The 26,558-nt window shown below is 58.3% G+C and overlaps 1 protein-coding gene across 1 annotated transcript; it reads right to left on the bottom strand.

The window, feature by feature from the left end:
- Positions 1-1,859: 1,859 nt before the first annotated feature.
- Positions 1,860-26,320, bottom strand: TMEM132E (transmembrane protein 132E; the record flags this gene model as incomplete). The annotated part of the gene is made up of 9 exons (XM_084273264.1): positions 1,860-2,888; positions 3,396-3,587; positions 3,669-3,948; positions 4,529-4,734; positions 8,575-8,718; positions 8,953-9,145; positions 11,314-11,454; positions 12,573-13,470; positions 26,248-26,320. The coding sequence occupies 9 exons, from the start codon at positions 26,318-26,320 to the stop codon at positions 1,860-1,862; spliced, it is 3,156 nt and encodes a 1,051-aa protein (XP_084129390.1).
- Between the last annotated feature and the right edge of the window lie 238 nt (positions 26,321-26,558).

The raw sequence follows: 26,558 nt of genomic DNA, 5'->3' as shown, positions 1-26,558 counted from the left end.
CTGCTGCCTGCCTGCCAGGGAAACTGAGGCACAGGGGCCAGCGAGGATGGGGCTGCCACATCTCATGGCTCCTGGCCACCGGGCTTTGATCAGGCTGCCCAAGAGGGGGGGCTTTTGGAGGGGGATAGAGGGGGAAGTCCTAAATTCACACCTTTGACCCCCAAAGTGCTCAGAGCTTAGGTGGGGATCAAAGCTGAGCCATGTGCCCAGGACCACAGCAGTGTGTCCTCCCCAGCAGACCCTGTGCCCACCGGGTCCGATCTCCAGACTGCTGGGAGCACCTGTCCTGGGTACCACAGCAGAGATGCAGCTCGTCACAGTGCTCCAGTGCATTTTGGGTTTGGCTTTTGTTCCGGTTTTTGTTTGGTTTTTTCTGGTCTTTTATTTAAGAAAGAAAAAAAAAAAAAAAAAAAAAAAAAGAGAGACACAGTGGTGGGTAACTTTCCATCCAGAAATAATCCACTGCCAGCCTCAGCACCCCCTGCACCTGGGAATGCCAGGGGTCCCCATCCCCACGCGCTCAGTGCCCACAGATATGACTGTGCAGCCAAGGACCCCCCAGGACACCAGTCCTGGTACCCAGGTTTAACCTGGCTGAGGATGCATCGGGGAGATGGGGTGGTCCTGGGGTAGGGGAGCCTCTCAGGTGAGCCAGAGGGGTTGGGAGCTGCCACCAGCACAGAGGGACCAGACAGGCATTGGGTTATGGCGGTCAGAAGGCACCATGGAGGCTGAGCCTGGCTCTGGGCATCCCTGCTGTGCTGGCACCGGGACTCAGGCCAGGTATGGTTGTGGGTGTCCCCATCCAGGCTTGCATCCCCCATGGGAGCAGGAAGCTCCCACAGCACCTCCCAGTCCCAGAGTCATGTCCCAGCACGGGACAGAATCCAGGGGCTGGCCCCAGCGCTCCCAGTAGGACTATTGGGTGGAAAGGGCTCAGCCCTGGCCCCATGGCTGGAAACAGAGGGAGGTGCAGGGGCAGGAGAGCTCCCAGGCAGCCAGCTTGCTGGCCAGCCCCTGAGTGCCCCTGCCTGGGGACCACCGCCCTTCCCAGGCAGCAAGAGGTAGGGCAGAGGCAGCCGCCCGCAGCCCCCCAGGGATGCCAGTGTGGCAAACACTACTGTCAGCAAACCCCAGGGCCCACGCTGAAGGGAACAGACTGAGCTGGGCTCCGTTTGGGGCTGGGACATAGCAGGTGATGGGGGCAGCAGTGCTCCAGACCCATGGCTATGGGGCTCCAGCCCTCTGGCAGCCGCCCTCCCCTCCTGCCTCATCCGGGATCACCAGCAGTGTGAGGCAGCACAGCTGGGGAACCCCAACACCCCAACAGCCTTGGGGCAGCAAATCCCTGAACCAGCACTCACTTCCCAAATTGTGCAACCAAGTGCAGCAGAGGCAGTGGGGGGGGGTGCCCTCGGGAAGCCGCTACCTGCCCCCACCCCACTGGGATCCTGGGGGGGGGGGGGACATGGGACATCTCCCCTCTTCCACCCCCTGCACAGCAGGAACCTGCAGAACCATCCCACCCCATGCACATCTGCTGAGGCTTTGACCCCATCCACCTCTGCCCCCTGTTTGCCTCCCTTGCTGCCCCCTTGCCATGGGCCAGTGGGGTGGGGGCTGCACGTGCGCGGCTGCCTTCCTGGGAAAGCCAGCTGGGAAAGGGCAAGGAAATGAAAGGGTGCCTTCCAAGGGGTGAGGAGGACGTGAGATGTGCAAAGAGGGATCACACAAGAGAGTGCCAGATTTGGGTCTCCAGCCCCAGGGAAGCAGCCGGCGTGGTGTGGCATGGTATGGCGTGGCGCAGCGTGACGTGGCAGCCCCCTCCCTCCCTACCGCCCCATCCCCTCTGCCCTGCGCTAAGCGATCTCCTTGATTCTGCGGATGTAGTTGTGAAGTTCTTCGGGGTCTTGCAGCCCCATGTCCTGGCAGACCCACTCCAAGTCCTCCTCATCAGCGATGGGGATGGAGTTGTAGGCCAGCTCGTCAGAGGGCAGTGTGGCAAAGGTGGTGAACTTCACCCGCTTCCGTTTGGAGGTGGGTGAGTTGAGGGGGTCCTCGCTCTGGTCCCGGGTGGAACCCCCTGAGGAACCATCCCCACGGCCATGGACCTGGCTCTGCACGCTCGTCTGCGAGCTCCCGCTGCTGTGGTGGTCCCCATGGCAGCAGGTCTGGACATTTTCCAGGGGGTTCCCAGGGCTCTCAGGCTGGGGGGAAAGGTCATTGTGAGCCCGCAAAGGTTGCCCATTGCCCAAGAAGACCCAATGGTGGGAATGGTCCATGTTGGTCTGGCCTTCAGGTGGGATGCGTTTGTGCCGGTACTTCAGCACAAAGACAATGCAGTTGATGAGAAAGACCAAGATGGCCAGGCAGAAGACACCCAGGAGGGCGTACATGCCTATCTCCAGGTCCGTCAGCCCCCTGGTCACCTGGATGAAGCCAGTGGGGATGGTGGGGAAGTCCTCGGTGGGGTGAGATGCACTGGACATCCTACTGTCCTCACTCGGCTCCGCTTTCCTCTCCACCTCTGCCCGCAGGGTGGTGCTCGGCCCCGTCTCCGCCAGCCCCGGCTTGCTGGGCACGTGATCATAGTCATAGGTGGGGTCCTCCTCAGACCCAAAATGGACCCGCACGCTGGCCAGGGCTGTGAAGAGCACGCTCTTGCGCTTGGTCTTCTGGCAGCTCTCGCAGATGACCAGCTCGGCCCGCAGCAGCTCCCCTGCACCTTCACTCTCTGCCACCACCAAAGGGAAAGCCCGGTCCTGGGTCACTGAGACCACCTTCTCATCCAGGCTGCTCACCACCAGGTTGTAGTCCTTGGGGTCGTAGAGGGAGAGTGGGGCCGTGGTGCCATCGCTGTAGGAAATCCACAGGCTCAGGAGCGCTTCCTGTGGGACCAACACAGGCACCGGTTGCCCAGCACGATGCCAGTCCCACCTGCATCCATCCACTCATCCCTCCTCCTTTGCATCCTTCTCTCCATCCACCCATTACCCTTCCATCTTGCTCCTTCCACCCACCAGCTAGCTTTACCCTTTTGCCTGTCCTTCCCTCCATGCTCCCCATGCTTGCCCAGGCTCACCCCAAACCCCAGCCTGAGGTGCCACATGTGGTTCCCAGAGTTGGGATGGGAACTGCATAGGCTTCTTCCAGACCCCTTTGTCCCCATGGCTGTCTCCTGTCCCCAGGCTAGGCATGGCTGGTTCATGGGTGTGCATAAAGGTTTCTGGAGTGCTTTGGGGGTCACCAGGGTTTCTGGAAGACAGCAGCTGCTGTGGGTGCCTGGAATGACTGTGGGCAGGATGTGGGAGATGGTGTTTGCAGACAGGGCCCTCACCCCACCTCAAGTCCCTCACTGAGCTCTCTCAAGCCCAAACGCATCCCCCCGGCCTCACCTGCTTGAAAAAGCTGAGGGTCTGCTGCACGGACGTCCGGGCAATGATGGTGTGGCTATTGCCAGGGCTGGGGTGGAGGGACAGCGAGAGGCTGGAGACCACCTGGGCCTTCAGGTCCGTGATGCTGACCTTCTCCTCTGCCACCGTCACCAGCGTCTCCCCCAGCACCACCTCCATAAGCGGGGACACAACCTGCGGGGAACAAGGGCGCCCGTCACCACCTGCCACCCCCAGCCAAGCTGGCAGAGATGGGGAAAGGTGACCGGGGGATACCTTGAAGAGTGTTGTCCCAGGCTCCCTCCCAGCCAGCGTGAAGCTGTCCACCATGTGGGCCACCCGTGGGTCATCCACATGCATGAAGTCGCTGACCAGGTCGGTGACTTCCACCAGCCAGTCGGGCCCCAGCATGGTGACCACCTGCCCTGTGCCCTCCGCTGCCGTGGTGTGGAACTGGGTGAAGACCTGCAAGGTGGCGTGCTGGTACTGCAGGGCACAGCCCCGGCTCTGCTTCCGCTCCTCTTCATCCTCCTCATGCTCGCTGTCCCGCACCAACCTGTGGGATGGGGCAGTGGGTGGACAGTGCTACCAAGCTCTCTGCTGCCACGGCTCTTCAACACCCACAGAGAGAGGGGTGACCAGGCAGGGAGAAATGCAAGGTCACCAAAAATATGGTGGCTCCTGGCCAAAAGATTCCTGTTGCCCCTGAGGTCTCTGAGCAGCACGTGGTAACAGGGTCACCAGCATTGTTGCCCCTTAACCGAGAGGGCAAGGTAACTCAGGTTGGGATGGACACCTGGAGGTCTCTAAACCTCAAAGCAGTGCTAACTTTGGAGCTTAGTGGCTCTTGGCCTCACCCATGGAAGTTTTAACCATTGCCAAGGATGGATGTTCCCCACCAGCTCCAGCGTTTCACCACCCAACCTCATTGTGAAAATCTCCTCCTTCCATACAAACGTGCAACCCATGTTCGTGATCTCTCACCTTTTTACAAGGAGCCCTCAGATGACTCTGGCTCCATCATCTTCAAAACCCCCTCAAGCAACCGAACAAGGCAATTAGACCACTACCACCACCTTTACCTTGCCGTCTCCAGACTGGACAGACCCCAAGCACAGCAGCTGCACAGCACCCACCTCCTGTCCGGCAGGATGGGCACCCTCCAGCCCTTCACTTGGCTCAGTCGGGTGTCTGAGAGCTCGATGTGCAGCGGCAGCTTGGGCACCCACACCGTCATCTCCAGCGGGGCAGAGAGGTGCTCGTAGGTGAAGGTGACCCGGGCGCTCATGGAGCCCTGCGACTCCTTCCCGCTGACAAAGACGTAGTCACAGCTGCTGGAGACCTGGGGGGAAGGAGAATGGGGGGTTGCAATGTCCTCACAGAAACACCGGAGATCCTGGCAGGATCTCATCTGGAGGATGAGACATGGCAGAGGAGCAGAGTATCACCCAGCACGTACCAGGTTAAAGGCAGCCCAGGAATGGGGATGCCCCCTGATCCCCCCCCCCGCCCCTGAAGTGCCTCCTCAGAGGTGTGGACCCACACACGACTGTGACATGCCTTTCCCTGGTCTAGCTCCACTGTCAGCCCTCACAGGCACCTTCCTTTGGTGCTTCAGCTTCCTTGGTCCCCTCACTGAAGCACACCCAGTTACTGCACCCCAGCTGGCATCACCACAGGTACTTCACAGAGGTTGTAAATCGCTCATCCTCAACGTTTTTCCCAAAAATCTCCTCCACCCTTGCCCAGAGGCACCGGCAGTGAGCAGGAACCAGCTTTGTGCCTCTGTGCCTGTACCCACCAGTGCCTTGTCCCCATCCCTCCTGCTAACCCCAGGAAGAGCTTCCCAGAGTCCATCTGAAACCTGAGGTTCATTTCTCCTGTTCTCTTTTTTAATTCCAGTTTATGCAAATGCCCATAGTTAAATTTGCTATAGAACAAATACATTCTGCAGGGGCCACTTATTACCAACCAATCTGAGGCAATTAAGGAGCTAAGAGGATGCCACCGCAGCATCACCTCTGCTTCAGCTTAGGCCATCAGAGTCAACAGCACCTTCTCCTTCCCAGCAAAGGGAGGCTCCAACCTCCTCTCTGCAGTGGCCCTGCAGCCCATCCATGACCCCCTTCCCCACCATGTCCCCCCTCCCTTCCTCCACCACACCATCAGGAATTGCATCAGAGCTATTTGCTGCTGGGGAAAGATAAAACCTGTTTACTCAGCAGGCAGCACTGTCGCTCTCTGGGTTGTACCAAGTGTCTCAACAGCACAGAACAGCTTCCCAGCTGCTATCCCCTGTGGATTCTCTGATGGGTGACAAGGGGCTGAGTCCAGCAGCTGACAGCCACGCTGAGAGCATCTCCCCGCCATATCTTTGGGCACCTGTGATCATTCAGCTGCAGGTACTTTGTATTTCCAAGCCCACAAGCAGGGCTTGACTTCTACCAGAGCTCCATGGTTTGGCTGCAGGAACCCACGGCAAGGTGCCCGTGGTCAATGGGACCAGTGGAAGAGGCAGTGCCCGGGCCCTGGGCTCATTGGGAAGTCCCTGCTGCTCAGGCACATGAGAGAAGTGCTGCAGGAGGGTTTGTTCTTCATCTTTGTATCAGAGACACCAGCTCAGCACATCTGAAAAGACAATCTCATCTCTGGTGGGGCGGTGTCTGAATAAAGATGAGCTCCTGGGCAAATCCTCCAGCAATGGATTGCTCTGGATATTGTGCCATTCATCACAATAAACATGATGGGCTGCTGCTTGCATTACCTTAGCTAATAAATCCCCCCAGCGTCTTCTTCTGGGGGCCACTTGCTTTGCAACTGGGAGCGGGGGGGAACTATAACAACAAAAACTCCCAGCACATCAGGCCTGTCCTGATGATGGAGTGACTGCAGATTAGCTTTTAAATGAAGTGCATGCTTGTTCAGAGACAATTCCCGGATCTGCAGCGAGGCACTGGGCAGCAGAGGCTGAGGTCTGCCTGGGCTCCAAGCCAGGGCACCACCAGCTCTGCTTCTCGGCCAGGAACTCCCCTCTCTGCGCAGCCTCAAGCACGGGATCAAGAGAACACATCTTTTCCAGACCCCAAGGACAGGGAAAAGCCGCCACAGATGGTGGGACCCCATGTTGGCCAGGCAGGGGTCCCAGTGGTGGGTGACCAGGGTCCTCAGCCCCACGGAGCTGACTCGCCCCTGCCAGGTCATCCAGCAGACGTGGATGGTGGGCTCCTGAGAAAGGCTCACACAGCAGGTGACACTGAGCATTTCACAAATGACTGATGGCAGAGGTGGCCCTTCCCCTCCCCACACATCCCTCAACACGCATGCAGCCCCTGAGGCCACACTGCAGGCAGGGAAGTGGATTACGAGTCTGCTACCTTGAGCGATGAGGTCCTCCTCTCTGGGCTGAGCACTGGCAGCCACCCTGTGTCACCACAGAAGGGGATGAAGGGGTCGACTCACACCCATGCTCTCCCACCTGGCACTAGCACCTTCCCAGCCGGGTTTTCTCCCCTCCGTGTTCCACATGAGATCAACCACCACCCAGCCCCAGGCAGCACGGGGAGCAGCAGCTCCCCAGCCCTCCCTCACCTTAAATTATTTACAGTAACAGACAGCGCATCCCACTATGTGAGCTTTGATTTATGTAACGGGTTTATAGCCCTGACACCATCATCATACTCCCCAATCTCAGCAGGTAACTGAGAGCTCCCTCAGAAACGAAGCTCCAGCACAAACACAAAATAACTCTGCAAGAAATTGCACGGGGCTCGAGCAGCGACCGGGATGCGAGCGGGAGGTGAACCGGGGCCGGAGGGCTGCTCCATGCATTATTCATCCCAGCTTGTGTGCATGTGTCTGCTTCCCCCAGGTCTGGGGACAGCGTGTAAATAGATTTATGAGTAGAAAGGCAGCACATTAAACAGTTTAAGTGTCTTGGAGTCCATCCTGAAGTGTATTATTGCTCCAGTGTTTTATCACGCTGCGGAGGACCAGTCTCCATAAATTAGACCTGGTGCTGTAAATCCCACAGATAGAGGAGTTTTAGTCAGGAACTTGGGTAAACAGTTTGTGATGCTGGCTGTCACCCACCCACAGACCCCCGGGGACTGCAAGTCTCAAGGGGGACAGGGCACAGGCCAGCAGGGCTGGAGTTTCACCCATCATCCCTGGCTTGGCTGGGAGAGCAGCCAGTAGCTGGGGGGCATGGGAGAGCCCCAACCCCCAGCATGGCTCCCCCCATCTGCCCGATGCAGAGGGCACAAGGAGAGCATAGGCTGGCAAGGTGTGTGCAGGGGTGGGAGGTGTTTGGGAGAAGGTAATGATATCTAGGAGTAGATGGATGGATGGAAATGGTGATAGAATAATAGGGGCAGATGGATTTCCTGTGTGATTTAGCCTGGGTGATCCTGCTCTGGCAGGGGGTTGGACTAGATGAGCTTTTGAGGTCCCCTCCAACTCCTGACTTGTGTGATGCTGTGATAGGTGGGTGCATACAGCAATAGAAAACCGTCTATGGATGAAGGGGTCTGGTGATAGAAAAATCACGGCTAAATTTGAGGACCAGTTGCTGCCTCAGTGGCTGGGGTGGATGCATGGGCAACTGCTGCTGCTGCAACAGTAACCCCGTTGCATTCACCTTACAGGGATCAGTCCTGCACTGATCCCTGTCCCATCTTGCTCCTCTCCCTCAGTCCACCTCTTCCCTCCATCGTCCCAGCTGCTCAGTTTGTCCCCCACCCCTTAGCTGGGGTCAGCCCACAGCCTGAGGTCTGCCCAGCATCTGATCTGAACAGGAGATAAATGTCACCCAGAGGCACAAGGGAAGCTGCTGATGGAAATGTGCAGCTTACACCGTGAGGTGACAGTATTTCACCTTATCAGCACTAAGTACCATGATAACCCGTAGTTATTTCTGCTGCCTGGTGCCAGCCTGTGCAGTGCTGGAACATCCTACAGCCTCTCCGAGGACAGTGACAGAGTGCCTCATCCTTCTCCTAACAGATCTCAGGGAGAGGCACATGTGGACTGAAGCTACTGAGGGGGATGATGCTCAGGATGGGGTAGGCTTCTGCAGCACATCAGCTCAGCCACCAGCCCCAGCCTGCACCGCGATTGGGACCAGCACCCCTGGGGGAAGCTCAACCCCTCACTAGGGCCACAAGAGGCCCCTCCCTCCACCCACCTTGATGATGTCTTCATTGTTGGACTTGCACTCAACCATAGCTGAGACATCCACGATGACACCACTCAGCTCGATGGCGATGACTTTCACAGGGATGGCCACCGTCCGCCCCGTCAGGATGGCTGTGTTGATGATTTCCGTGTCCTGGGCATGGGGCACAAAGGGGACCATCGTGTTAGAGTGCAGCCAGTGCCCCCAGGGACAGATTCTGGCTGGCCTCTCTCCTTCTCCAGCCCCGGGGCAGAGAGGGCCTGTGAGTGGAATTATGGACTATAGGTGCTGTGGGGTGGATGGGTTGGTGAGAGGTCCCTCGGGGGACCCAACCCATCCCCAACATCAAACCAGGTAAGCTAAGCAGAAGGCAGGGAACCTGCTCACCATGGCCAGGGGCACAATGGCCCGGATATCCCTCTGGATGACCGTCAGCTCTGTCACCACCTTCTCCAGGTCGGGCGGGGGGTTGCGGCCCCGGTAGTCGATGTGCCACATGATGCGGCGCGTCACCGACTGGCTGGTGAAGTTCTCCATCTCGAAATCCAGCTGCATGATCTCAGAGGAGGAGTCCCCATCCCTAGGCAAGGGGACAGGAGGGGGACGCGGTGAGTTGGGCACCCCGGGATCAGTGATCCCCTCTAGTGATGCTCAGCATCCCTTCCTGGGGTACCCGTGCCTGTCGGTCAAACTGTGCTGTGGGTGCCACTACTATGCTTGCTCCCAAACACAGCAGTCCTGTTCCCCTGCCTGCCAGGGGTTGCTCCAATGGGAACCTGCAGATTCCCATGGGAATCTCCCCCGTGGGAGAGAGAAATGTATTTCACTGCCTCTCCCCAGTGGAGAAAAACCTTGGCAGCTGAAGCAGGTGTTCTTCCAAGGCTGCAGGTGATATATTATCACAGGGCATGCAGGTGGCTATGGTCCCAGGGGACTTCCAGTGGCTGCAGATGCTGTCCTCAGCTCCATCTTCCCGGCAGTACAGCTGGATTTACCAGCCCCAGCTCCTCCAAGAGCCCTCAGAGCCCAGGCAAAGCCAACTCCTCTGGCTGCACAGCCTGGAGGGCAACACGGCTTTGAGTCATTCATACTTTCCATTCCGTTAATATTTGATGGAGTTGTTTGTCTAAGAGGTGATTGTAATCACTCTAAATTCATCCTCCGTCTCTAACCTTTCCAGGCTGATTTGAAGCCGCAGCAGCAGATGAGGAGAAGGGAAGGGGAAGAGGAGAGGATCTGTCTGCTGGCAGGTCTGGCAGCTGCATGCCGGGGTGCTGGGGTGACCGTGCAAGAGGATGGGTTGGGGGTGGTGGCCCTGGGGACACCCCAGTGTCAGCCCAGTGCTGTGGGCTGGGATGCTGCGGTTGTGTTTCGCATCTGGAAGCAATGGTGTGGGGGTAAAGGAATGGTGGGGGTGCAGGAACATCCACCCCCTTTGGGGGGGTTTCTGCAGACAGGTTTTGAGCTCCTGTTCAAAATGCTCTGAGCTGAGGATCTCCTTTCTCCCTGAGCTCACCCCATTTCACTCAGTTTCGGGGTGGAGGGCAGAGATACAGGGAGATTTCCAACACCGAGCACAGGAACAGCTCAAGTGCATCAACTCACCTTAACCCAGCTCTGGGAGATATTTGCCTCCCTGTCCCCAAAGACACAGTGACTGAGGTGCCAGAGCCAGGGGACAACTGTGTTCCAACACTTCAAAGTCTTGTCTGTTAGTGATTTTGAGCCTGCCCATCCCTGCCCATCCCCAGACCTCGCTCACCGTGTCCTGCCCACATGGATGGATGCACAGCACAAGGCTGCCCTTGCCCCTGCAGCCTCCAGCGTGCTCACAGGACAGTCCCACATCTCCTCATCTCCAGGCTGAGCACCCTCTGGGCTTTCAATTTGGCTTTGTGTGTCCTTGCCCCTTCAGATCATTCTCATTTTTATTCCCCAGCCTCCCCTCAACTGACTGGAGGCTCTTCCAGCGCCCCAGGAACGGGCATCGTCTTTGTGTCAAGCAGGACAGAACTGGCTCTGCCCATCTCAGGTGCTGCCTCGGTTGGTGCTCCCCACCTGACACTCATCCATCACCTTGGGGACCAGACAGGACCTTGCCTGGGGATTGCTTCCCTTCCTTCCCAGAGGAGATGCCAGGATATTCATCAAAGAGCTGCTGCCACTCATAACAAAACTCCTGAATCTGAAACATTTCCACCCCAAACTGGGAGATACCCCACAGCTTTACAGCCCCAGCACTCACTACAGGTGCCCAACGGCAGCTGACATGGCCAGGCAATCCCAGCTCAGATCCAGGGATGCAGCTGCAAAATCACGCAGAGCACATTGCTTGAGCCCATCTTAGTCACCTGAACACAGCCCCTCACACAGCCACCGGGCAGCCGCCTGCCTGCCCACCTCGAGCCACAAACCTCACCCTCGCCTGCCCTTCAGCAGCTGCATCAGCCAAGGTTAAATCCACCCAGAAAATTCCGTCCCTTCCTGCCTCAGTCCAGGACCTGCCCCAGCCTCAGCTGGACTGAGTGTTTGACACCAAAATTGCTCAGCCCCCTTTGGTGCCTTCAAGTCCCGGAGTCTGGGCTGTGCATTACCGTGCCTCAGTTTCCCCTGCCAGCACTCACGCAGCACTGCCGCCAACCAGACAACCTGGGTAGGGACAAAGGGAGACCCACTTTGGGCCAAACCCCAGCAATTTCCCTACTCCTCCTGGTGCTGGGGGATGGGGCAAAAGGGGGGGTCCCTTACCTGGGTCCAGTGCTATCCACCTTGGCCACGTCAACGGTGGCCGTGGAGTGCTTGCCACCCGTCAGGAGCTCCGAGCTCACCAGCCACTGCCCACTCCTCGACTTGGTGCTGAGCAGGTTGACACCTTTCTTGGCCTTCACCCTGCAGAGAGCAACAATCAGGGCCAGGCCCTTACCCCGGACGCCCTTGCACCCCCCCCAAGACACCCCGCCATGGATGCAGGGGTATTTATTTGCCCCAAATCCCTCCAGCCTGTCAGAAACACAACCCAGGCTGGCAGCCACAGACACAGGGCTGAGTATGCCCCAGTCCCTCTTTCTCACAGGGCTCTGTCCCCCCACATCACCCCTCTAGCAGGGGTTTTGTCCCCCAGCCCCAGTGCTGCCTCTCCAGGACAGCGACACCTCTGTGGGGCTGGACAGCCCCAGGGGAAGGACATGAGAGCCTCAAGTGCCATGGTGCCTGTGCCAGGGGCTGGCCTCTGGTCCAGTGGCCAGAGAGACACTTGTCACTGTCCTTCAGAGGGATGCGGCCACAGCTTGCTCCCCCATCCTTAGGAACATGCAGCAAGGGGGATCCCCCAACACAGCTCTCAGTGCCGAAATGCTCAGCACCTCCTGCCCACCACTCCATCCCCATCCCACCCTGGGTCTGGGGGAAAAGCGGGGAGCCCCCTTTGCTCCCCAGTAGCCCCCATGACCATACCACAACTTGTCCCCAGAGTGGCTGTGAACAACACACATCTGCCAGCAAGGCCCAAATCCCAGTACAACTGGGAGCACTGGGAGGGTGAAGGCAGCAGTCCACAGTGGCAATGCAGAGATGGGGACAACTTGGATGGATAGCCCTGCCCTTCCCTCCAAGATGTTCCCACTACAAAGCTCCAAAATGCTGCAAAACCACACGCTGGCTGCTCCTCTGGCCTCTCATCTTCCTAAAGTCCTGCCAGACCCAGTCCAGCCCTTGAAGGTCCCATAAATGCAATATGCCCTCCCTATCCTTCCTGTGCTGTCACAGCTGACTCACAGAGCTGTCGGGGTTGGAAGGGACCCCCAGAGCCCATGGGGTCCTGCCCCCTGCCACAGCAGGGTCCCTGGGACAGGGCACACAGGGCGGCGTCCAGACGGGGCTGGAATCTCTCCAGAGAAGGAGACTCCACACCCCCTGGGCAGCCTGTCCCAGGGCTCAACCAAGCAATACAACCCCCCCACCCTCAAAAGGCCGCTGATCCCAGCATGGGGGCAGCCCATGGACCGTACCTGAGTGTGAAGTGCTCCACCGTAGAGTTGGACATCAGGTAGAGGAGGATGCTCAGCACCTCACCTGGCTTGAGGGGTTTGTCAGGCAGGCGGATGAAGACATTGCCATCCAACCGATGTTCCTGCATGGGCTGCCCGGGGATGGGCTGCAGGAGGCTGACGCTGCCGATGCGCAGCAGCGGGTGCTGAGTGGGACCCTCGGTCCTGGCCCCCCCAGCCCCACGGCGGGGGGCCGTCTCCCCAAGGCACTGGCCGGCCCCGTCAGGGGCGTGCAGGGTGTAGTACAGCTCGGCTTGCTGGCTCTCGCCCGACACCTCCAGGCTCTCAGGGCTCTTCCGCCTGCCCAGGGGCACAGCCGGGGGCCCGAACCAGGCGTGGGGCAGCTCTGCCTGCACGAGGCATGTGGCCAGGCTGCCCCGCAGGCGACATGAGCTCTTGATCTCACGGGCATCGCGAAAAGCGTGGAGCCGCACGCAGGGCAGCCGGTCCGTGACATCGAAGTCATCCCAATCCCGGCCAGCTACGTAGAAGAGCACTTGGACCACGGGCTGGTTAGCCACCAGCCGGGGCTGGATGATGAAGGCGCGCACCTTCCAGTTGACGGTGAGGCGGTCGGGGACCTCGAGGGTGCTGGAGGGCTGCAGCTGCTCCTTGGGCAGCACCAGTCCCGTGCTGAAGGGCCCCAGGGTGACGTTCAGGACAGGCAGCTCCTTGGTCTGGAAGACAACGAAGGGCTCGGCACGTTGCAGCGGGGCGCTGCCGTTGCCCGCCGGGCTGGCTCCCACCTCCTTGAGGAAGAAGGCCAAGCGGGTGTTCGACAGGCGGTAGCTCACAGGCAGCGTGATGGCACCCGGGGGCTCGGCAGGCTCAGGGCTGGGGGCTGGCCCCTTGGTGTGGGCTGCAAAGGGGAATAGAGAGCACTTGTTAGTGCGGGGCATCTTCCCCCAGAGCACATCCCAAGCCCCAGAGCTGGGAAAGCAGACCGAGGTGGGAGCGGTCCAGGAAGGACAAGAGTTGTGCTTCGGCCTCTGGACCCTTCGCAAGGGCAGCAAGAGGCAGGCTGGGTTTCTCTCCTGCAAATACCACTTGTGAAAGACCTCCCCAGGGACAGCAGGTATCACTGTGCATCCTGGTGGGTGGTTCCAGCCTCACCAAACCTGCCCTCAGCATGGGACAGGACATAAGGTGAGGAGGGATACTCAGGAGTTGCCCAAGGCTGGATGCATTGGAGCCACATCCAACCTTGTTACTGTCCCTCCCTAGGGAGCCCAAAGTGCTGGTCACCCACCCTGGCACCCACACCAAGGCACAGGCTGAAACAGCACAGGCACACTCATGGAAATAGGGCTGCTGCATCTCTGCTTCCAAACATGCAGAGAAAAGGATGCTGAGCTTCTCCAGAGACTCATTACCAAAAATTAGGCAGGTCCAGGCTAATTTTTGGCTGGCAGATCCCACCACGTACCTATGATCAAGGCTCTCCCCCTGCCTTTAGCTCCCAGATCTCAAGGAGATGGTGACTAATTGACTTCTCCACCCCCGACCCACTACATCCCCATGGGCTGCCTGTAAGGGTGGTGTCGCCACCTGTCCGTCACCCATCACCCACCCAGGGGTGTCACCCATGTAGCACTGTCCCTGTGCATTAAAACTGGCCCAGCCTCAATTTTTCCAGGCACAGACATGGCCCCTTGGAATAGTGATGCAGGTTACAGTGGTGCCACCTTGTGCAAACCCCAGGGTGACCAGGTCTCACAGCCCTCAGGAAATCCCTTTTTTGCTTCATTTTGACTGTTTTGCCTTTAAAAACAAATAGTAATAATAAATGCTGTACAGAGCAGAGCGGGCAGCCCTGCACAGGCAGCGTGCAGAGCCTCCCGGACACGCGTCCCGGGGGCCGGAGCTGCACGAGCCCCTCAGGGGGAACCAGCTGCCCCAGCAGAAGAACCCCTGGAAATCTTTTCGCTGCTGCAGATGCTGGGAAAGGCAGTCGGTGTGGAAAGGCAGGGGGCATGGAGCCGGGCCGATGGCACGCGCTGCGCCGTCAGCTGCAGGAGCCTGGAAGACATCTCAAGGTCTTTGCATACGCCAGCAGCTGCCAGCGACTCCCAGGAGATCTGAGTCCCTGTCCCCCCCTTCCTCGACTCTCTGCCAGCCCCCTGCACCCCCGTTCCCAGCGCTGATTACAGCCGCTCCCAAGCGGCTCCCAAGCAGGAGAGCCCAAATTACCCACATCAAGCGGCAGGGAAAGGTGAGGATGTGACAGCTCAGCTCCTGGCAGCGTCTCCATCTCCTCCCCAGCGGGGGCTTCAGAACATGCTGGGACCTTAGGGCTTTTTCCAGCTGGGATCATGGCCTTGGGCAGGTCCCCTGGGGCTGAAGGGGAAGCAGGATCCCAAAGCCCACATGGGGAACTCTCTGCTGCAGGGTACAGGGGAGTTAAGCTGCTTAGAGAGCTCATAAAGGGATTAGGACTTGGTATGGGACAGGCAGCACCCACAGCTACGCTGCCTTGGGATGAAATTTATCCAAGAGCCAGGTAGCAAATTCCCCAAGCTGGGCAGACACCAGGGACATGCTGCTGGCATTGCCGGTGAGGCCACCACACTGGCACTGCCACGGGTACAGCTCCAGTGCTTCCCAAACTAACCCTGCTCACCATCAGGTGCCGGACCCATCCTACTCACCCACTCTGTTTTCCCACCTCACAGGGAGACAAGAGACACTCAGAAAGCACCCACAGGTGCCTCACTCAGCAACAGCCACCAGCAAGGGGTGTTTGTGCTCCTCCAGCTCGTGGAAGCTGCTTCCCAACACAAAGCGTGATGGTCTGCACTCTCCCTGCATCCCAGTTAACGTGGCCACTGCTGCTCCTGCCATCCCCAGTCATCAGAAAAGGGATATTTTTTAATTATTTTTTTTCCCCAAGGCATGAAATGACTTGTGGGAAAGCAGAGCTGTGGAAGGATGCACCACACTCAGTGACACCAGCCTGACCGTCCAAGTGAGGTACCGGCAGGCTGCAAGGAAAGAAGCTACATTTAACTTGGACTCACTGGCACAGCACCAGTTTTTATCCCTTAATCTCAGGTTTGTGTAAGGATCAGGTCATTTAACAAAGGAAACCCACCCAAATAACACCTGATTCAACACCCAGCAAAGCCCCGAGTGAAACCTCCCCTCAGGATGATGCACAATGCCTGGTGTTTCCCCCATCCCTGTGGCAGGGGAATGAGAGACCCTCTGTGCTGCCCCAGTGAGCGCCCAGCCTGCACTGGGAGGGCACTGGCCACCCACTGGAGCCACCGCACTGGGAGGGCAAAAGCAGCCAGGTTTTTAGCCCCAGAGCTTGTGGCAGAGACCCCAAGCCCCCAGCAGCCAGCTCCTTCCTCCTCACCACAGGGGTCTGTCTGATGGCAAATACGGGTTGTGTGCTGGGGGGAGAAGACAGCCCCTCTCCTCTCCCCCCCTGAGCAGGGCTCTCAGATGCATGCCAGGGTCCCTGTGCCACTCAGATAAGGCACCTGCTGTGCTGGGGACACCCAAGGGGGCCACAGCTCCAAGCCCACGCTCAGACCCGCTCCCCAGCCACGCCGGATGGGAGAAGGGAGCAGGAACGAGCCGGGATGGAGATTAATGTGACGGTCACGATTAGTGCAGAGCAGGAGGATTGCTGGCACCCAGAGAAGCTATTTCCTTCCACAGACAAAATGCATTTAAATGATGCTATAATCTGTCGCCGGGAGGGGGACGGGACCGGCGCCTCCATTCCTTGGCCATAAACTAATCCTGCCAGGGAGGCTCTATCCCAGCCACGTCCAGCCCAGGGCGGGTGCCAGGAGGGTGGGTCACAGCCCAGCCCAAGCCACTGCGCTGTGGAGAGCGGAGGGTGGGGAGGGAAGGAAGAGCAGGAAAGGAGATGCATGGCTCTATGGGTACATGGCTGCTGGCCAGGCAGCAAAGAAGAAAGGGTGGATAAGGATAGATGAACCAGCAGGGGGAATGGAGGATGCAAAGATGGACCAGAAGTGGCTGGACAGCAAGAGACTAGGAAGGGGAAGAGAGGCATCGGATGGAAGGAAGTGCAGCACAGTGGCTTGGGAGAAAGAAGGAAGGAAGAACGAAACAAGGACAGTGCAACAGCTCAGGAGATGGAAGGAAGATGGATGGAAGGAGAAAGGATGGATGGAAACAGGGACAGACAAGGAAAGCAGCTCAGGAGACTCCAGTCCCCACACCACCAGCCCCTGCCCTGGTTTCTATCAGCCCTCAGGAGGGACAGCAGCTCCTGTGCCCTCACATCTGGCTGAGTTTGAGGGGACAGAAGGGTTAAGCCCTGGTCACTGGCTCTGTTCTGTAGCCTGCTGTGGTCAATGGGATTTGCAGCACCTGACCTGCATTCCTGGGTTTATTAGGCCAGTGCAGAGGGGACCATATGGTCCTTCCGCCCTCACAGCTCAGCACTGCGAGCAAAACCAGCAGATCTTTGTGTCTGGCTGGGCTCCAACTGCCCTGGGGGCTGCCTGGGTGCCCCATGGGCTGAGGAGCCGACCCAGCCCCACAGCGGGATGGGACAGGAGTCCCCTGTGTCCCCTGCATCCCACCCACAGCAGCCTGTGGAGAGCCAAGCTGACCTGCAATCCATGTCAGGGAAACAAGGGGAAGAAAGAAATGGAAACTCACAACTGCCAAAGATCCCCTTGCTGAACCCCCACATCTGCCTGGCCAGATGTGCCCCACGCTGGCCACAGCCACACAGCCAGATGGGCTGAGCTGCCCCCCTCCCCCCCCCCCGCCCCCACTACGAGGGCACACAGGGACAGCAGCATCACCTTCCAGCTCTGCCTTAAAATCAAGATTCCCCCCAGGCAAAGGGGTCCCTCTGGTGCAGAAAACAGCATGAGAAATCCCTGCCCATCCCCACCTTGGTGAGGGCCCCACCACAGCGTTTTGGTCACCACCAGCCACCCTCCTGCTCCATCCTCTCTGCTTGGGGTTGCTGGGGCCAGACAGACTGATGGACACATGGGAAAAAAGAGGCTGAGAGACAGATTGGATGAAGCTATGGCTTGCAGGAGATACTGGCTTGTTCACCTTCCCTTCTTGCCCCAAATCCCCAGCAAACAGGGCACAGGGGGGAGCGCGACTTGGCCCATCTATCCGGCCCCTCCTGCAAGTGTCTCCAGCCCCATCCCTGCTCCCACCTGCCATCCCGAGGCCAAAGAGCTGCTGCCTCCTCCTCATCATCCCCTTACCCAGCACCAATAGTCAGCACTGAGCTGCAGCTTAGCGCCAGCCGTCTGCTATAGGGATCACTTTAGCCACATTCCTTCCAGGGGGGATCTTTATCCTGGCTTATCCCATGGGATGCAGCAGAGGGCTCCCAGCACATATATCCCCACTTAGCAGGGGAAGACCATATAGAAAAAGCACTGGAGAAGGGGGGAGGTCTGCAGTCACGCGAGGAGCCTTAAAACTTCTCGTGATGTTAAACTGGCATCACTGGGGGCTTGGTGCATCAACAGCCCAAATACAGCTCCGAGGGAGATGCCAAAGTACCAGTGAAAGGAGACAGCAGCCCCAGCTGCCTGGTCTTCTATCAGGCCACCACCACATGCCAGGGCTGTAGCCCGTGCCAGCCCATCGCAGTGCCTGTGGTGGTCCTGCCTCAGAGCAGGATGAGAAAGTCATCCATGAAGCAATGACTTGAGCTGACATGAGGACAGAACCCTTACTAAATACAAGGGAAGGGCTGCAGGGAGAGGTGGTGGAGCATGACAGGGAGCTGTGCATAGCAAAGGGCTTCATGCTGGCTTCAAGCCCAATTTGGGACCCCTTTGGAGGGCTCCCAGTGGTTACTGGCACTAGGATTCAGCCTGACCTCAGGATGGAAAGACCTCGGGGATTCAACAGTGGTCTAAGACCCCAAACATGGGTCCTGGGATCCTGTAAACTGCAGCAGCCCAATGCACCACTATTGTCTTCAGCTCTCTGCCAACACAAGCAGCGGATGTTTCTCCCTGCTGCACAGCAACGTCCCCCCCGATGTACTGCTGGGACCACCAGTGATGCTGAGACTGCTGGTGATGCTCTGCCCCAGATCCCACCCCATAGCCAGACCAAATCAGGGAGGCAAGGGCAAGACACTGCCTCAGTTTTCCCCCGTGCGTCAGTGTCCAGATAAGGCAACAGGGTCACGGGTCCACCCAAAACACAGAGAGCCAGGGGATCACAGCAAAACCCCGCAGCCCCCAGGGAAGATCTCCCACCCAGTGGGGATGTCCCAACCTGCACTTCATTTCAAGCCAGCATAAAGCCACCCCACTCCTCTGAGCATCCCACAGGATCCCTGGCAGAGGCTTCAGAGTTCCAAACCCTGGTGCTCCACGTTATGTTTCCACAGCCATCAGGGCCAAGCACAAAGCAGAAGCACAGACAGATAGCAAGGGTTCCAAATACCGGGGATGTCCCACACCTGGAGGTCCCACAGCTGGATGTCACAACAGCTGGATGCTTCAGTTAGAGATGGTCCTGGCTCCCAGGGAGGGCGAGGCTCACACACCATCTCCCCACCTCTCCTGGGAACGGGCATTGCACCCATCCCTTTCCCTCCCCACCCCATAGCATGGATGCCCACCACGTTATACTCCCACCCAAGTGGGGTCAGCGCCTCGAAACACACTGAAAACCACCGAAAAGGGGGAAAGGCACCCTCCACACCTCTGCCCAAAACTCAGCCAGCCTCAACAAGAGCCCCCTCCACCCAACGCTTTTCTCCTGGCCAGAGAGGGGAAAAAAAATTACCCAGTAATAAACCAGAAGCCAAAATTAGAAAACAGAAGCAGGCCCCTGGTGGAAACCTCTGAGACGCTTCCCAGCAGCCAGAGCCTTGAAAATTGTTTTCGGTGACATAAAAGACAACAAGCTCTCCCTTCCCTCCAACGCACAGAGAGCCTCAATCTCCAGTCCCAGCTAATTGGAACTCAATTAAGTGAATAATTGTTACAAATGTAAAATTACCTTCCCCAGGCGCCTGATGGTAAGACGCCCCAGCTGTGGCTGTGGGGAAGGGAGGGACAGGGGATGCTCCCAGCCCCCAACCCTGCCCATGGCCACAGCAGCAGCAGAGCAATGGGGCTGGGAAGCCCTGTGGTACCACAAGGACCACGATGCTCAGCTCAGGAGGTTAAACTGGTCCTGGCTTCCCAAAGCCAGCCCTGGATATGAACTGAGTGGGTGGTGGCCAGGAAAAGTGAGTCAAGCCCTCCCATGTGCACCAGCACTAGCACTGTGTGGATTCTCTAGTGTCTAATACAGGGTTGTGCTTACGCTGGCTGGGCACAGCGATATTCTCCTTTCTTTTAGGCCCTTGAGATTTCTCCCCCTCCAGAAGGCCCAGCCCAGCTTCATGGGAAGCAATAAAACAAGCAATGCTGGTGGGACTCGGCCCCGGGCCAGCACACAGCCTGTGTTTCAGGAGCACCACAGAACAGGGAGCCATCCCAGCGCCACACCGGGCTGCGGTGCTGAGCTCTGCATTTCCCACAGGAAATTATTAAAGGAGGGGGGTGGGGGTGCAGGGGGGGGGCACAGAAAGGAACCTAAAGGAATAAATAAATACAGCCTAAATGGGATGTGCCGTGCACAGGCGCAGCCTGCCATAAATTCCCAGAGCCAGCCAGGCTTTTATGCAGCAGCTACTTTAGAGCAATATCCACAAATCACAGCAGGGGACAGGGCAGGGGACAGGGAAGAGGCAGCCTTTACAGAGCAGGAAGAAAAATGAAGAAATTAATTAAAAGAGGGGTAAAAATAAAAGGATGAGGAAGTACCCGACCGTGAATGTCCACAGGGATGGCCAGGGGCTCCAAAAGGCAGGGGGATGGAGCAGCCCCAGGTAAAGCTGGCAGCCCCTCTGCCCCCAGCACACATTGGGCTGGGTGCCCAGCTGGGTGTCCCCCACCTTGACAGGTTCTCCCTGTGCCAGGTCCTGGAAGCAGCCACCCTGGCTGCCTGTAGCAGCAGGTGAGCACAAATGGCTTCCCCAAATAACCTCCCCTGGGCAGCCAGAATTTGGGAGACAGGGAGTGGGGAAGAGCCCAGCAGGGTGGCTGTCGGCCCCTGGGGAAGAAGGGACAGCAGCTCTCAAGGAAGAAGCCCCCAGTGTTGGGGCGGAGGTGATGCAATGGCCCCCCCAAGAGCCGTGTGTTCTGCACAGATCCCCCCTGTCCCCTTCTCCTGCCGTGGCCGGGAACAGGAACATCCTCCTAGATCCCTCCAAATTTGAACACCAACTGGGCTGCGTGTGCCCCCCCACCACAGCCACCCCCAGCTCGGGCTGTGCTGAGTGACACGTTTCAGACTGATTAGACGCCGATTAATTTCTCCCCCGGTGACGTGTGTCAGGCTGCGTTCAGAGCCAGAGTGGGATTCAGTTCCAAAGGCATCCAAGGAGCCTCAGATAAACCCAGTCCATACCTGGCCCTGGGGTCCAGGATCAGCCCCAGAGCCCACTCAGTGGCCCCAAAAGCAGGGTAAAGGACAGGCACTGGGCTGGGGTCTTCAGCAGCTCAGCACCTTGCCACCCAGAGAAGCAGTCTCAGCACCAAACACGTACAGCTCAAACACATCCCTCTCCTTTCCCAGTGTAGCTGGTACCCAGAGAGAAGCGCATCCAGCAGCCGCACCGAGCTGGCAGCAGCAGGTATTGCATTTTCTGCCTTATTTATCTTCAAGAGGGAAAACACAGCTTTTCCTTAATAAATTAATAAATAAATAAATAGGAAAGAATGAATTCTCAATTTTTATCAGTCTGGGACAGAGCCCAGCCTGGCCCATTTAATCCCAGCAAAACCTGCCCTATTAACTCTTGCAGGGCCCCGGAGGTGGCGGTGCCTGCAAGCAGGGGCAAACCCACACCAGCAGCATCCACTTGGGCTTTCAGCAGAGCTATCGAGAAATCAAGCACGGCAAATATTGTCCAAGCGATGGGAAAATGCTCGCCGGCAGGAGACAACGGCCTCATCAGAAGATTGCCAATTGCCTTGATTACAGTATCCTCCTGGGAGGCAAGAGCAGCGAGCGAGGGGCTCAGCACCCAGCCGCAGCCAGGGATGCGAGCCCAGCGGGGAGCAGCAACAGGTCGGGCAACAGCTGAAGATAAAGGGAAGAACCGATCCCCAGGAGAGCCACGTCTCCAGGAACAGCCTCTGCCTCCCAAAGCAGGGGCATCTGCATCCCAAAGCAGGGGCATCTGGGGGAGAACTGACAGCCCATAAATGTCCCAGCCCAGCTGATAGGGTGGGGATCACGGGGCCACCATCAAGCGTGGCTGGAAGACCCTGTTTCCCTCCAGTTTTCAGGGAAATGGTGAGCTCCAGCCTCCTCTCCCCTCTGCAAGGAGCACCAGGACCCACCTCGCTTTGCACCATTTCTCTTCCTGGTGCCACTCATGAACCCCCCAGGAGGGACCCCTGGCAAGGCACTGCTGCGTTCCCCAGCCCCATCACAGGGTGTCCCAACCCAGGAGCAGCCACTTTGGTAACAAGCAGCCCCCCGGGGAGGGAACAGAGTCGTGTATTTAATAACAAAAGTCTCTGATTAGATTAGTGAGAATGACCTTTTGCAGATGGATGGGACGCGCGTACGACAGCGGCGACAAGCGCCGCGCGGGTGGGGAGCACCCTGGCAGCTCCCGATCCCTCCACACACCCACTGCAGGCTGTTTCAGCCAGGCCATCACAGGAACAACAACAAAAAACCCACAACAACCAGGTTATACCACACAAGCACCCCTTCCCTCACCCATCATCTCCTCTGGATCTCCCAGGTTGAGGCCATGTCCTGCTGCTCATCTCCCTGTTAGAGCCTGGGGGGTTACAGGAGGGGGTGAAACTGGGATGTGCTGATGCCACATCCAGGATGCTCTACAGGGACCTGGCTGGGTTGGGTTTTCCTTTTCTTCTCTTTTTAGGATGCAGAGAATTTGGGTGAGGAAGGTCCTCAACAGCCAGTCACGGTGGGGTGAATTAAATAGTAGCACTTAAAATATATATATAATATATATCCAGGTTTCTAAAAAAACAGTCAATGACAGCAAGGGTCTTGCTGCCACATGATGCCCTGCCTCAGTTTCCCTCAGTGATGCCGCTGGGCTGAGCCCAGGGTGCAGCACCATCCACAGACACATGCACACAGAAGAGGATGGTTCTGGCCAAGGGTATTGAGGTACCTAACACATCTCAAAATGCCCAGGGGCAAACCCTGCGACTGATGCTCACCAAAACCATGACTCAGATTTCCATCACAGCAGCATCCCTCATCCTTTTCTCTTTCCTCCACAACACGAAGATGACAAGAGCTAGAAGAAAAGGCAATTTCCCAGTGGGATGTCCAACTTTACACCCCTGTGTCCCAGCACAAGCATCCTGCTGGGATTTCAGATATTGGAGTTCGAGGTGGAGTGGGCCCTGGGATCACACAAGGGCACCCCAGAGCCCCAAGGCTCTTGGCTTTCAGTTCCAGGGTGTCCAGCATAATTCCCTTTCCTACAGCTCTGAAGATAAAACCTGTGCCAGGTTTAGCCTGTCCTCCCACCTGCCTGCCAGGGCCATGAGAGATCCTATTGCCCGTCCTCTGCCCCCGGCTGGAGCTCAGGATGCTCAGCCGCTCCAGCCCCATCGGCACGAGCGGGATGGGGGCTGTCCAAGGAGCAAACGCCGGGTGCACGTTGCTGGTTCGGCGTTAAATGAGCAGACACCGGGCGTGCGTTCCCGGTTCAGCCATTAAATGAGCAACCGCCGGGTGTGCGTTGGGCTCGGCAGCGAGTTATTGCACATCTCCACCTGCTGGCCTGAAATTTCCCAGGCTGGGAGACGCTCTGAGCTGAAACTGGGGGGGAGGGGGGAGGGACGGACACGGACATGTCCCCCCCTCACTAGGTTTAGGGTGTTCTGGATGGAGCCCCCATCAAGGATATAGCCACAGGCCACAGCATCATGCAGCACCCCCAGCACCACGCCTGGGACTCACCCGTGCTGGGAATAACCGTGGGGAGATACAGGGGGAGCAGCACAGCCCCATCCCCACCAGCAGTGCGATGGAAGCACCACGACTTTAGGATCCAGCACAGGACCCCAAGCCTGCCTTGCATGTGGGGACAGGTGAATAAACGCAGCAGCCCCTGACTGCAGCCTCTGGTGAGCATCGCCTCCAGAACCGAGGCAAGCTGCTCAGAGAAGGCACAGGAGTCCAGGCTCAGCCCCACAGACAGACAGCACGCAGCGTGCCGCAAGCCGGTGGGTAAATCCCCCTCGTGCCTCATCCCAACAGGTCCCTTGCAGCCTCCCGAGCCCGCGCCACCTGCACCCGCACTGCACCACAGCCCAGGGGTCAGGCCGTCCCTCCCACAGACCCTGGGGCCACCCCATTTTTGGCAGTGCCAAAAATCCCTTCCTGGGAGCCCTTGATCCCAAGGCTGGCAGCAGCCAAGCAGCTCCCGGGGCAGGAGAGCGCACCGGGAATGAGACTGGTGCTGAGGGTTGTTCTTCAATAAAAACGAAATAAGAAGAGAAGAGACTAACCCCCCAGGCAGGAGATTTGGGTGCTGCTTTGCTGCCGGCTGACCCCTGCAGCCAGCCCGAGCAGTTTGTAAGGAGGACTGGGAGTATCAGGAGCTCTCAGCCTCTCTTTCTGGCTCCCTCCGAGACCTTTATTTGTCCAGGAAAGGCCAAAGCAGCAGAGAAGGCAGCTGCGCATCCTGAAATGAGCCTAAAAACTCCTGGCAGAGGCTTCTCTCCCTGCACAGGCATCCTCCCACGGCAGCACGGCCAGCCCCAGTCCTGCAGCTGGCATAGGCCACCATCACCATCCCCATGCTGGCATTGCTGCCACGGGACCCCCCAACAAGGAGGGGGCCACCCAGGGGCCAGATCCTGCCCTAAGATAAACCTGAGGCCTGACACTGGGCGGTTGGTGTCCTGGCAGCAATAGGGGAGGCTTAGAAATGCTCAGGAAGGGATGGGGAGTGGGGACTGCATCCAGCACCAGCGGCGATTCCCGATGGATTCCTTCCACAGGGATATTTCCCATCACCTGCCAGGAAAGCCAGCAGCCGCCTTGGAGAGTGCATCAGCCATGGGGAAGCACCGACCCAGATGGCTGAATCTCCTCCAGACAAACTGAGGAGCAGGAGGTTGTGCTTCCCCCCACGGCTGCCAACCCCCTGCCCACAAACTCCCTGACCTGGTGGGCCCAAAGAGGAGACCTCTGCCCAGCAAACCTTGCCTGGGAAGCACCCCAGTCTGGAGGTACAAGGAGACGGCATCTGTCACCCCAAAGGATGCTACATAAAGTTGTGGTGCTTGCCAGCTTGGACCACCTCTGCTCCTGTCTTGGGGTCAGAGTTTTTCAGGGGGGGAACCTCCTGCCAGCCCCACACAATGCTCCCAACATCCCCCCACCTCCCTATTTCACCACTGTGGGTGAGCAGCTCCCCACACTTCTCAGAGAACCCCAGGGGGATGCAGATGCCTGAAGAAGCTTTGCCTGAGCCCTAAAAGTATCTTGGCCACAGGCTGCCTGTGTGAAATGGACCTGGGCATGGTCTGGAGACCCCTCCAGCTCCTGAGGGGGTTTTGTTTGAAACAAAACAGTCCTCAGGACACGCTGTGTCCAGAGCCAGGCTGGCAGGAGGGGTCCGGGTGGCTCCCCCCAAACCTGTAAGCAGCCCTCTGCTTTCCATTCATCCAAAAGGGCTGCCAGGGAAAGCAGCTCTGGCTGAGGTATCTGTGGGGCTTGGTTTTACACCAAAATCATCTGTAAAAAAACCCCTCAGAAATCAGCCCCAGGTCCCCCAGGGTGTGTGACCCCACTTCAGCATCGCTCACAAAAAAAGAGAGAGCCCCCAGCAGCAGGTGCTGGTGCCCCCAGCGCTGTCACCGGGGCAGAGAGACACATCCCTGCAGCTGGGCCAGGGCAAGGCAGTGATTTGGATGCAACTCAGGGCAGCGGGGCTCCCCACCCGGCCCCCCTTGGCCAGGCCGCAGGCAGGGGAGACGCCAGCCCTAAAACCCTTGCCCCAAAATTCATAGAGGAGAAATCAGAAAAACAAAACCCAACAGAGGGATGTCAGGAGCTGGACACCCCCATCCCCACCCCCCAAAATGATGCCACCTCGGCAGCACTCGCCCCGAAACTCGGCACACGCTGGGAAAGTGCCTGGGTGCAGGTCTGGGGGATAAGCAAGTGGATAATAGCAGATAAAGCCCCTGATCCTCCTGCTAAAGCAGCTCTGCATTAAAACAACAAGGGGCCGGGGGGACTAGGAGGGGGGAACTGAAGCCCCCACACCCCATCTACCCCCCTGCCACCCTGCTCCCCGCCTGGGGAAACAGCCTGCTGCAAGCGCTGGCAAGCACAAGCTGTCATTTTATTAAACCGGGAATAAACTCTAATCTGTACCCGTTTGCGGGGGGGGGGGGAGTGGGGCAGTCACAGAAGACCAGAGGAGGTGGCAGCTGCGGGGGGGATGATGTCCCAGCCGGGCACAGTGAGGAGAGGCTGCCCCTGGGGGAGATGGGTGCAAACCCCCCCCCCCCGATGCAGACACACACATACCATAGCTGCCCCCCCGCTCGCTTGCCCCCCGCCCCAAGCCGGTGCCAGAAACACTTACCGGGAAGCAGCAGGGAGCAGAGGCAGCAGAGCAGAGCGGCCGGCCCGGGGTGCATCTTCTCCGGAGAGGCCATTGCAAAGGGGGGGCTGGGGGCAGCCAGCAAGCCGGGCGCACCCCCGGCCACAAAAATAAACAAATAGAAGGAATCCAAACCGAGCACCAAAAACCCGCAGAAATCCCCTAAATCCAACCACGTGCGAGCCGGGAGCAGCAGCCAACGGCGGAATTTGGGGAGGGGGGGGAGACCCGGCTCAGCTTAGGGGGGGTTCGGCTTTGCGAGCCAACCCCCCCCCCCGCCAGCTTACGGAGCG

Source organism: Gallinula chloropus, assembly GCF_964237585.1.
Source record: "Gallinula chloropus genome assembly, chromosome: 19".
NCBI classification, from domain to species: domain Eukaryota; kingdom Metazoa; phylum Chordata; class Aves; order Gruiformes; family Rallidae; genus Gallinula; species Gallinula chloropus.
This window is presented reverse-complemented; position numbering and strand designations above follow the sequence as displayed.